The sequence below is a fragment of the Dermochelys coriacea genome, chromosome 9, assembly GCF_009764565.3.
Source record: "Dermochelys coriacea isolate rDerCor1 chromosome 9, rDerCor1.pri.v4, whole genome shotgun sequence".
Taxonomy (NCBI): domain Eukaryota; kingdom Metazoa; phylum Chordata; order Testudines; family Dermochelyidae; genus Dermochelys; species Dermochelys coriacea.
The window spans coordinates 80,107,580-80,120,000 of NC_050076.1; the positions used below are offsets into that span (position 1 = coordinate 80,107,580).

General features: G+C 45.3%; 1 protein-coding gene across 9 annotated transcripts in view; it reads right to left on the reverse strand.

The window, feature by feature from the left end:
* The window catches only part of STARD8 (StAR related lipid transfer domain containing 8), a 147,611-nt gene that overhangs the window by 30,175 nt on the left and 105,015 nt on the right, over window positions 1-12,421 (reverse strand). For 7 of the 9 annotated variants that reach the window (XM_038417663.2, XM_038417666.2, XM_038417664.2 and 4 more), the window contains one exon: window positions 1,155-1,226. In XM_038417663.2, the coding sequence (XP_038273591.1) occupies window positions 1,155-1,226 (72 nt within the window). Of the gene's footprint in view, window positions 1-1,154; window positions 1,227-4,065; window positions 4,658-11,726; window positions 11,751-12,421 lie in introns of those variants that run through there. The other 2 variants (XM_038417672.2, XM_038417669.2) reach the window with 2 other exon arrangements.

Below are 12,421 nucleotides of genomic sequence, written 5' to 3' on the forward strand. Positions count from 1 at the left end.
ACGGAGGTGCTATACTCGGGGAGCGTACAAACCTGGCTCCTGCATACTGAGTTGGGGAATGGCATTTGCCAGCAAAGACAGTTAAGCAGAGTGAGAAAGAAATGTTCATTCCCACTCCTGTGCCATGGCCAGTTCAGCTGTACATGCATCACCACCTCCAGCAAGAGCTTATTAAAATACCTGCCGACTGTCATCTATGCAAATTTGTCTTCCCCCTGGCCTGATCAGGCATCCTGGGAACTTTCTAGTGGTGCTGCCTGAAGGGCAGAGGTTTAGGAATGCAGAAAGGCCGATAACAAGACTCGTTCTCCAGGCCTCTATCAAGTCGGAAGGCTTCAAGTTGTAACATATAATCATACAATTAGCAAACTGCCCCCTCGATCTCTTCCTCTTCCCCAGTATTTCGGTCTGGCTCCAGTGATCTGAGAACTTCCCCTGCAGTCGCCATCTGCATCTAGTTAAGACACATACACGTCAGGTATTTCTGGGTCATCAAAACTGGAAAGAATAGGGAAGGCCTGGAATGAATAGCCCCATGGTCTGAGCATACCATACCATCAGGTCTACTCCCCAACCCAGGCTCCAGCTAGCCAAGACCCTAAGCACAGCTGCCAGGGACAATGTTGTCATGGATCAGAGCACAAAATAAGACAGACAGTCACTACCACAGTTACAACAAAAGTATAGCAGCCACTCTCGGGTAGCAGCCATCCCTGATCACATAGGAAGAAGGCTACTGTTCAGACACGTCTCCAGACTTGAGCAACCAAGTACATCCAGTCTCACTCTGCAGAACCCATCCTGATGAGGAACAGGATGATCCTCTGGATTTGCTCTCATTTTCCCATCCATCCAAGGCTGACGATACCTGGAGCTCCTCAACACTGCGTCGAGCATTGGCCCAAGAGTGCTGGGGGTCATCTCTCCTCTTGGGGGTTAAGTGCTGTCTCACGGGTTCTCTCAGCTCCTCCTGGCTAAGGGAGCACGTGTAACAGCTCAGGACTAGAACTCCAGACTGGTAGGTGGTGGTGGTGGCATCCCTTCTACACATGGTGCAGTGCTGTTTTCAAAGGCATGCTCTTAGAGAAATGAGAGTACTACCTCTCCCCCCAGCGCTCCCCCAATCCAGAGAATGCGGGAGAGGTGACACTTACCTTCATAAAGTTGTGCATACTGAGGAAATCCTGCTGCACGCAGCCAGTCACAAGCTTTCTTGGCCTCGACTTCTGAAACAAAGCAAATGAACTACTTTGAGGATCTCAACTTCATTATCTCCAAAGTATGGCAACATGCACTAGGGTCTGGGCCAGTCCAAACACTCCCGAGCTTCTGAACTACATCTGGATCTAACCTTCATGGCCTGAACCCATTTTTAAATACACTCCAGCCAAAGTAAATATATTTACATGAAATGGGATGTGTAAAACCCACAAATCCCCCGTTGGCAGCATTCATTCAACAAGCCTGGGCTAGCACCTATGCATGGGATGGGAGTGGTTAGAAGGAGAAGACATCAGGACCCCTGAGAGCACAACCCAAATGGAGCATTTATGGATTCCATTCTAGGATCTATTCTCCTTTAGCATTAGAATAATGCACCTTATGAGAGGGGCATTGGACCCTTACCCTTTGTTCCCATTTCTGTGCTGCAGAAATGCAGTCTCCGTCTCCCATCCTCTAACAGGACTTATTCTTCCTTAGCATCAGCACAGAAAGGCTATGGAACTGACTATGGAGTTGCAACATAGGGATTTGACCACAAGAAATGCTTTTAATCTCCTGCTGAAATATTTGGTTTCTAAACTCCCTGAACTGAGTGACACTTTGCCAGGAGAAAGGAAGAATCTTTAAAAAATAAGTTAGGGCTCATAAAAGTTTGGGAGCTGATCACTTGACAGGCCCCCTGCAGGCTTCCACCACGAAAGAAGTCTAGGACCAGAGACTATGTTAGCAACACCACTGGAATCAATGGGACTAGTCATGGAATTAGGTGCTACTTAATATGAGCAAGGGGGATATAATCAGGCTTCCTCATTTATGACATATGAGGGATATGAACTCTGACCTCCAGACCCCTGCTCTAGGCTATTGCCCTGTGGTCTGCTTTTCACAGCCCCCATTGACTTTAATGGGAATTCGGAGCACTCAGCAAACATGAAAATGAGGCCACAGGGCAAAACCTCAGACCACTGCCAGCAACCAGCCAGAGAGTGTTTGTGAAAGAGAAATCAGGACAGCGACCAGGTTCTTGCAAAACTTAGTAAGGGGCCCAACTCTGAATTACTGACAGTGCTATGGGTATTTGCTTATACATGGCTTGAAAATCCCCTGGGGGAGCCAACAGAACAGCTGACACTTTGTTTTCTAGGAAATTTCTAGAACTTTCAGAACCTGAGGTTGTCAGCCACAATCCCATGCAGCTGAGGGAAGTTGTTGTCTGATGTCAGCAGTCATCAGACTGTTGGGCAAGATTAAAGTTTATGATCAGGACCAACATATTTTACAAGAGAGAAAATCCTACTGTAAATTCACATAGATTCTTCCTTGCCCACTTTCCCCTTAACAGCGGCTCTGCTGTCCTATAGATGGACAAATGGCTGGTTCAGGCAAGAGCATCTTGGAAGGAAGCACCCCCAATGACATCAACAGCCCCTGTCAGGAGCACTAAATATATTTATTATAGAGCAATGGAAAAAAAGCACAAAATAAACATTTCACTTAAAGATAGGACTGAGCTTAAATCCTGGGTTCAAATGCCTCTGGGATTTGGAATATCATTCTAGATCAGGATCCAGATTTTGCGGCGGCTCTTAACTCTATATTGGGCTGAACCAAAACCCTGGATCTGGATAATCCACCTGAATTCTGAAAGAGTCAAAATACAAAAATGTAAATCCGGATCCAAATTTTGGCACTCCAGTCCAGCTGTCATTTGAATTAAGGTTAAGTTACTTTGGAAAGTAGTTGTCATTTTAACTCAGGGAAAGTTACTTTGGAAAATGTGCACATAAGTGTGTGTTTGTCTCCTCCAACCCACATCACGCAGTCATAAACTGTATAACACAGGAGGCTTGGAACAGCAGCACAGAGCAAAGTGCACCATATGCAAAATATAAAGAGCTCAGAGAAGCCTGATAGAAGGGATCTCTGTTTTCTGATAGGGTGACCAGATGTCCCGATTTTATAGGGACAGTCCCAATTTTGGGGCTTTTTCTTATATAGGCACCTATTACCCCCACACTCCCTGTCCCGATTTTTTACACTCGCTGTCTGGTCACCCTGTTTTCTGATAACTCGTGAGGACCATGCAGTGTGACTTCTGCTCCCCCTTCTTGCACTGGAGGTATTTCCAGATCTTAGGGAGGAGAGTAAATCCGTATTTTATGTCCTGTTTTAAAAGGAGAAAACATTTACTGGCAACCTAAGGGCACCGTGCTTAGCTGAGCACAAGCTTTGGGAGGAAAGCCATCAGGTTATTCCCAGTTAAACACAGATCACGCTGCAAAGACCGTGCCAACACGAACCCTCACCTGCCCGACTGCACATCCCATCCAAAATCACAGAATAAAAGACGTTTCACCTCCTTCCATTGCAGGGGGAATGCTTTTTTAAAATGTGAATGTTGTAACTTAGCTGCAGGAAAATACCCATCCTCCATTATCTTCTGTCAAATCAAAGTCGCCAGGTTCACAGCCCTGGAGAATGAATCTCTCTTCTATTCGCAGAACAGCTGCGGCCCACACACCTCCTCACCCAACATGCCTTACCCTGACCTGGAAGGGAGCCCTACTAGAAATGAAAGGGGAGATCAGTTTCTGCAGCCCATTAAGGAGGCCAATAAAAGTGGCAGTTTTTGTGCTGGTGATACCTATTTATCAAAAACTAGACGGAGACCCTCCAAACTCCACGCTGGTCACCAAAGACGACCCTGGATCTTTTTCTCTTTTAAAAACAGAACCGACCAGGGTGAGAATACTTCCAAAGAGAAAAGCCAAGAAACAAACAGGAGCCACAAAGGGAGTTTTGTGATCACTTTTTTAGCACACACTGCTGTGCTGAGCTTACCCCTTACAGTAGGCAGATTGAACTGATAAAACAGCATTGCAGAACTGATGCCGAACAGGCTGATCAACCATCCATGCAACCTCTGGGACTCACAGGAGCAAAAACAGCCACACTATGGTGTTTCCTTCAAAGACTATTCTAGCTGCAGACAGACAGATGGCGGGAGAGGGAAAGAACGTGGAATCAAAGGATTCTCTGCAGAGGCGGGCTCCCACCTACCCCTCCAGAAAGGCAGGGAATGGCATGCGCTCACTTGGCAGATCTGGGATCTAAATGAACTGTACTTCACATCACCAATGGAAACGTGAAGTCACACAGCGACATTTCCTTCCCTTGTACTGGAGTCAGTCCAAAATGCACTGGATGGAAGAGGGGGAAATCTGCCTTTTCTCTAGCTTGTCGGAATGGAGCTCTCTGCCAACGGTTTGGCCTTCAATGGTGACTCCTTTGTTTTCCCCCAAACAGTTCCTCTAAGAATGGGTTCCCAAGATCTGCTGCACTGGGAACGTGGGGATCATAGCTCCAACAGCCTAACCACCCATGGTAAACTCACCGCCACCACCAGCCCCAGCACCAAAAAGGTTTCAAAGTGTTTCTGTTCAGGCCAAGAGACTGCGGTTGATTTCCTCTTTCCCTCCCACCCTTTCCATGAAAAGTATTTTCCCACGGAAATCCTGAAAAGGATCTTTCTGAGCCGCAAGAAGAATGGGTAGAACAATAGTTACGACAATAACTCAAATGGATTCCAAACTCCTGACTAAAGGAAAACAATATCACAGCAGCACCCAGAGAGATGTCACAGGTGCTCACGCTGCAGCATCAACAAAGACTGCGAGACAGCCTGCGAGATTTCCAGCCAGATTCCTCTTTCTCACCCACGCATCACAAGCTCCGCAAAGGCCTTGAAACCATGATCAGCTTAGCAGCTCACTATCACCAGCGGAGATCCAAAACGGGGCAAATTCTTCTCTATATTATACCAGTGTAAAACCAGAATAACCCCACTTGACTTCAAAAAAGCCACTGGGAGCCATTACTGCCTGAGTAAATACCCTTCCCAACCCAGCTCACCAGCCCAACACCCCTCTTCCAGTCTTTCTAAAATATCCACTTCTTCCAGAAGTCCCAGAAGAAATGAGGCTATGATTTAAAAGAGAAAAAGTCATGCAAAGTACCCCATTTCTATGATTCCCAATGTGTCCCCATTTTCTATGAGTCCATATCCCAGATATCGTGATGCAGGATCTCTCTTTATTTTGCATACGGTTCAGGCTGAACTGTGGCACAGTGTCTTCTAGTGGTTCCCAACAGGAAGCAGGCTAGAGAGAGAGAGACATGGAGACCAGAGTTCTCTGAGTCAGACACTGGATCCAGTTTCATTCATCATGTTGTTGATGGAATTGTCAAATAAAAGCATTCCCCCGAAACCTCCTGCTTTCCTGAGAATCCACCATGAACATTAAACCACAAATAACATGCTAAGCTGGTGTAAGAAGATGCCAGGATTTAGCCCCATTTGTGTTTTCTTGGTACCTTTTTCATTTCAATTAAAATAGAAGTTATATTTTTAATTTTCTCCGCTGCCATGTTGGGAACCCAAACACAACAGCACCAAGCTACTGAATGAGATTCATAAAGAGAAACTGACTAGAAACAACGTAAAATTTATTCTAGTTTCGCTACTGAAAGTGCAGAAATTACTGCTGCTCAAATGCAACAAAAATGACCTTAGAAGCTCTATCATAATCACTGTAGTTATCAGTAATGCAGATTGTTTTTTGAGTTTTTTTTGTAAATAGGAATTTTATGTTGATGTAACCCATTGACGAATGTGTGTGATAGATCTCTGAGCCTGATCCATGGAGGATATGAGTCTGTTGCATTCGCAGCCACAGAACTTAGGTATTTAGCTCGAGCTGTAGTAGTTCACCCATTTAGCTCTGGGGGTCTTCGGTTCAATCCTTGGCAGGTTGCCCATGACAGCAAATATCATCCTAACACATGCACTTGAATTGCAAAGAGAAAATACATTGAGTGTGCAGAGCAATCTGATCACCTCCCACCCTTCAGCCTTCTCTTGGAGAGGCAGTGTGAAATGTAAGGTCCAGTTCTACACCTTTTGCAGCTGCAGCACATAAGGTGCAAACCCAAGGGGAGAATGGGGCAAAGATGGCTTTAAATCACCTTTGCACCCTCTGGATTCTGGGCGGCTGTAGGCCGATGTGTCCCACACAGAATTAGAACAGCCACAGAGGTTGCTCAAAATTATAGCCGCCTACCAGATCTGTCTCTCGGCTGTAACACTCTGTAGTGCCAGGGGTGATAGAGATACCCCCACCCCACTCCCAGCATGCACTTACAGTTGGCGTTTGTGTTGGCACTTACAGGAAGAGAAGTGCAGGATAATTATGCAGGCCTGGCCTAAGCTGTGCTTGTGCTGAGGCAGTTCTTCTCTAGTCACTCTGGGCACCTTTAGGGCTCCTAAACACCAGCTAAAGTGGCAAATAGGGGCCAGAGCAGGGGGCAGAATCTCTCCCTCGGTGTTTTAAGGGACTGTGGAAAACCCCAAGCCACTAATGACTGCTCAGTTAAGCCTTGTAACAGAGAGAGAGAGCTAGAAAAATCAGTGGAGTACAACAAAACGTGGACCGGTCTAAAACCAGCAAGGCACAAACAGTGGAGACAGATTTAATTACAGCTAGAAAACCATTACCCAGAGCTCCAGCTCCACACCTCCCCTTACAAACAAAACAAAACAACACAACACAACCAGGGTTCCAGAATTTCAGAGCAAGTTTCCAAATTCCTCATAAAAAAAGTCTCAAACAGGCAATTAGTGTGTGAAAAGCAAACCACATCACAAAGATGCCCATCATGGAAAGCTATGAAATAAGACGCTGAGCAGATGTGAGGGGGAATGCAGGCTCTTTCTATTAGACTCCATCTCAGCTCTGGCGTTAATGTGTGCAGCACTTCGGTGTGGGTTTTGTTTCTGTCTTGGTTTAAAATAAACGATTGCATAATAAGTTAAATATGCAGAAGTGGAACTTAATTTCTCTCCCTAGTCTGTAAACGTAAATGCCTTCCTATTTATTATGGAACCTACAGAAAAGTCTGGTATGTCCGCTGGGCCATGGAGAACACATCTGTTTCTTAAGAGGACTGGGCTCTGAAATAGCAAATTTACATGTAGGACTCGGATTCCTACTTATGCTAAACATATTGGGCCAGATTCATCCCTGTTTTAACTATACTGGAGTTATAGCAGGAATGAATTTTGCCTGTGGTGCCTAGTTCTGCTCTCACTGATGCTGCTGTAACCTCATTGAATTTGACGTTAGAATCAGATTGCACAAGTGTAAGGGAAAGCGGAATTTGACCTATTAAGTGCAGAATGCACTCATCTCTCTCCTTGACATTGATGATACATATAGATCTATAAACTATGCTGGTGAAAAACAGTGCAGAACATACCATTAGGAACTATCCCATGCTAGCAGTGGGGTATGGAGCATATACTGTTTAAATAGGTGTTTTTCAGCAGTAGTGCCGTCATGGGTAAAACTCGGGTCACCTGAGTTCACCCGCTTCTCATCGGGGGAATGTGGAGCTTAGCTTAGGTTAGTTAACCCAGCCCACTTATTTTTTTAACCCCATCCCCGTGTTTTCCAGTTTCATTTTCTATCATTCTGTGATAGTCTGCAGGCCTGATTCTCCTCTCTCTTGCACCAGTGTTACTCTACTGAGGTCTATGGAGTCACTCTTGATTTACACCAATGTAAGGGAGAGAGGAATCAGCTCCTATGACTCCTGCTCACACCAAGATGTGCAGAGGAAGCAATACAAATGGAATTATTCCCTCCCTCACCCTCAGAGACATGTAACATTAAGCAAGTGAACAGTGATATCCCAACACTAGAGGCTTCCAGCCATGCCCTAAACAGCTCCCTTCCTATGCTCTCACCCCTAGCCACCCAAGAGTTGGGAAACCCAGCTCTGAATTTTGCTCTGGGCCCATCTCACATATAAACCTGCGGTGTGAGGAGCAGTTTTTTAGAATGGGAGAAGTGTGCCAAGTTTTTACATCCTGTATCCCAGTAGCATTCACCAGCCACACCTGAATCAGAGCCTCCACAGTTTGGCACACCTCACCGATAAATAATAATTGATTTTGTCTATTCATGTAACTCCCAATACAATCAGCTAGCCTCATAAACTTTAACAGCCACAAGCATAGATAGAGTATGGAGACAAGAGTAAGAAACTCCACTGGACAATGTCCCAGATGCAGTGGGCTTCCATAATTAACCTTCACACAGTTAAAAGGGCTTGCAAGCTTTGGAAACTGCGCACTGCTGCACTGCCAACAAGGGATTGTTCAAATGCCTCCATCACATTCAAATCCTGAAATAGTCTGTCTGCTTTTAACAGCAATGATTCTGTCACAATTGAGGAACCCTTACGAAACTAAAACCCTGGCAGGCAGAAAGTCAACAGAGAGCAGCCACGGTTTGGGGCATGGCTGGGAACTGGAGTTGCAGTGGAGGAGGAGAATTCGTGAGTCAATGATAGAACCAATGTAGACAGTTGCACAGCTTAAGAAATGGATCACTTTCCCGTTTACATCCCAGACATTTACTGTACTGTGCAGGATAAACAAGAAGAGTGATCTGGAGGAAGGAATGCTCTGAGTCAGCTGAGGACAAGAGCTACTTAACAAATACAGGCAAGTGTGTTGTGTGTACACGTGCCTGTTTGTGCATGTGTGTGTACATAGGATAGGCACAGTCATCTTTTGGGGGGGGAGGTCCCTCCCTCTAGGAGACCCTTATTTCTTCCCAAACATCCTTCAATAAGGTCCCAGATCACAACTAAACTTGTTCCAGCTGCAGAGGGATGGATACTGCTCTCTCTGAAGTGCAGTCTCACTGGTCTGCCGTCAGACCAGACTAATGGTCCAGTCCAGTCCACTCCCTCTGATCCTGCAAACTCAGTCAAGGCACTAGTCTCTTTCTCCTTTGCAAATCCACTGAGGGAAGAAGGAGGGGTTGCTTAATCACCAGCTCTTTGTTTTTCAGTAAGCCAAAGACTCACCAATTACAGAATACAAGCACCAAATGAATGTGTAGGGACAAGAAGAGCAGAAGTCTAAGATACCCCACATCCAACTCAAATTGTGCCCTGATCCTGGGCTCTGGTGGGTATAGGCTCAGAGATGTTGCAGGACTCTCCATATAGTTAGCAAGCTCTCCTCAGTACAGAGAGAGTTGTGGAATGAAGGGCCCTGACAAGCTAATAAGCTGCTGTTCTATTATCAAAACAAAGTTTCCAGACAGGACAAGGTACTTGCTTACTCCCAGCCACCTGCAGTCCACAAGTGCCCCCTGGACTTTGCGGGTGCTCAGTTCTTTTCTTGAAGTGTCTGTTGAACAGTTTATGTGTAAGGCTCCTGACATTTTCTTCCTTTGTCCCCCTCATGTCTCCTTTCAGTTCCAAGGGCATCTTCCCTCTGTCCCACACAAACCTTTGTAGGTTCATTGCCCTGTTCATTCCCATAAGCACTGACATTAGAAGTAAAAAAAAAAAAAAAACTCACTGCACCCTCTCTCAGTGTTAATCTCCTCATCTGTAAAATGGGGATAACAACATCCCCCTACCTCCCAGCAGCGTTGTGAAGATTCAGTAATGTACCTAACAGGCTCTGAGGCTGAAGAGTGCTCAGTGCTACGGTCTGATGAAATCTGGTTTGGAAATTCTGCCTATGCACAGGGTACTATTTCCCCCACACGCCCAGGCATGCATCTGCAGCTCCATTCACTGAAGCTTTTATTTCAACGCTGGGCTATTCAGTGAGCTGCTGTCAGTCACTGTTCTCTTTCTTCCTCTTATAAAAGCAAAGGAAATTCAATACTAAAAGCAGAAGTTACTATGAAGTTACACCTTGTATTTTACAAGCACTGACATCACAGTGAAGTACAGAACGGTATAAGAGTGAGGACTATGCAATATGTAACTATAATAAAAATATATAACTATGGGCCAAAAGGCCAAATTCTGCCCTGTTGCGCAGCCCCACTGCCATAACTTAAGACTTCCCACCTTGTGTGTTTAAAATCTCAACCCTAATGATGCCTTAGACTTTAAATATAGTCCTCTGAACATCTGGAATGCCTTACACTGATGGGTCTCAACAGTCTTTTAAAACATAAGGGCCTGATTTACATTCATGTATGCAGCTCCCAGCGACTTCAATGGGAATTGCAAGTATCTTTTTCTAAGGGCAGAATTGGCCCCCAAATAAATTACGTCACCTTTGAGAGGTGGACACATGCTATTCTTCCCATTTTAGAGTGGGGGAAACTGATGTCCAGCTCCTCCTCAATTCAATTTTTTGCCTCACTGGGCCAACATATCTTGATATGCACCTTGAGAGAAGCCACTTCTCACTTTATGCTGCACTGAAGATCATGGGATTACTTCAATCAAACTGTTGCAGCTTTGAGTATATGGCAGCACTGCAGGCTCAGATTAGAGGGGCTGCAGAAGGCCTGCTTTGAGGGAAAAGACAGAGACCGACAGCTGTGGGCTGCCTTCCACTAGGCTTTTGTTGAGGTGTTATCTTCAGCCTTCTTGTTTACTAGCTAAATGAAGGAGGAAGTGGCCAGTAAGGCAAATGGAGTTTACAGCAGCAGTGGTGTTGTGTCTGCTTCTCTCTGTGCTTTGGCTTTACAATCGGGAACATACAGTGGACAAGGACAGACCTAGCCAGATATGCATTTAGCAGGGGTAGGTCACATGTGTTTGTGTGTAGGATGAAATTCTATGCGGTCCCTCCATCACAGGTAATTATATACACATGTCCCCAAACACATTTCCGCCCTTCTCTGCATATTAGCTCTTTTACTCCTCCTTGGCCACAGCAGGATGCTTCTTCTCATGACCCTCAGTTAGCACCTGAGAGCAAGAGTATGGTGGTCGCTCAGGGGTTAAATGTAACGTATTTAAACTTTGCAGGAGCATAACACCTGTCTGGCGGAAACAAAGGAGCGTGAAGGTGCTAATGGGAAAAAGAAAGATGGGGCATACAGCAGGCAAGACCCCAATCAACCCTTCTTTCGTCCTCCCCCACCTGCATTTCACCAGCTTTTCTGGTCGAGATATATGAAGTCCTGTGCCAGGGAGACAACACAGACACCTCTCCCGTTGACCAAAGGATGACACAGTCAACTCAAACCTCAGCTCTTTTTTGAGGATGGGAGGCCCAAAAGACTAGGGCAACTTAACCACTGTGGTGCTTGGGACAAGGAGATAGCAAGGCAAACTAACAGTATTGGAGGCCCTCTAAACTTTGGTTTGGCAGGATCATCCACCTCCTGCATCATAGGATGGTTACATTTGCCTGGATCTAGATCTTGGGCTGAAAAGTTACCGTTTTTCTTCTGCACACTTTAAGCTATTCTCTTCCTGACTCTTATACTAATGCTATATTTGCTCCATGTAGCCAGTTAGGCTCTTTTTTAAGAAGTTATATTGAATCTTTCAATAAAAATAAAATGAGTTTCAAAATGTGTTTGGCCAGACCAAACATCCAGCTGGGACCAACCTAGAACTCACATAACTCGCTGCATTTGTGTCTCAGAAGAGAAGAGCAGCCCACCTACCTTGACCCCCTCCAGCCTGCAGGCTCTCGAAAGTGAAAGTGGAGTGAAGCACAGATACACAAACCAACCAGAGGGAAACGCACACAGATGTGCACAAACAGTTCAAGTTCTGCTCTGAGTGGTAACCACACAGATTCCAAGAATCCCCAGAAACGTTACCCTTACTCCGCTGCACACTGAAACAGGTTTTGGTAGAAATGTTGGAAGCTACTTTGTGAGGGGGAAAGGGGATAAGTGTTGGGAAAATAAGGATAAAAAACAACCTTCAAATGTGAAGGGAAGATACTATTTCCAATTCACAAACCCGTAACAAGCTAAAACACAAAGACACTCCAGTGCAATCTACAGAAACAAGAACTTTAACAAAACTTCTGCCACATAGTTGGCTAGACAAAAAGAACAACTGCTTTTCAAAATGGCCTCTAATTTCTACCCTTCCCCACCCCTACCCCCACATAACGTTGCACCCATAATCAGTGTCAGCATGGTCAACCATAGGCACAAATGGCAGTATTTCAACTTCTCAGTACCCAATCTGGAGCCACTGTTAGGTAGTTATCTATGTTCTGTCATTTGAACCTACAACCCAAAGGTGGACACATTACTGCAGGTGCAAAACTATAGGCAATGTTTACAGAGCTGACCCAAAGAGCAGATTCTTTCAAAGTGGAAATGATGTTGGGTAACTCAGGGTA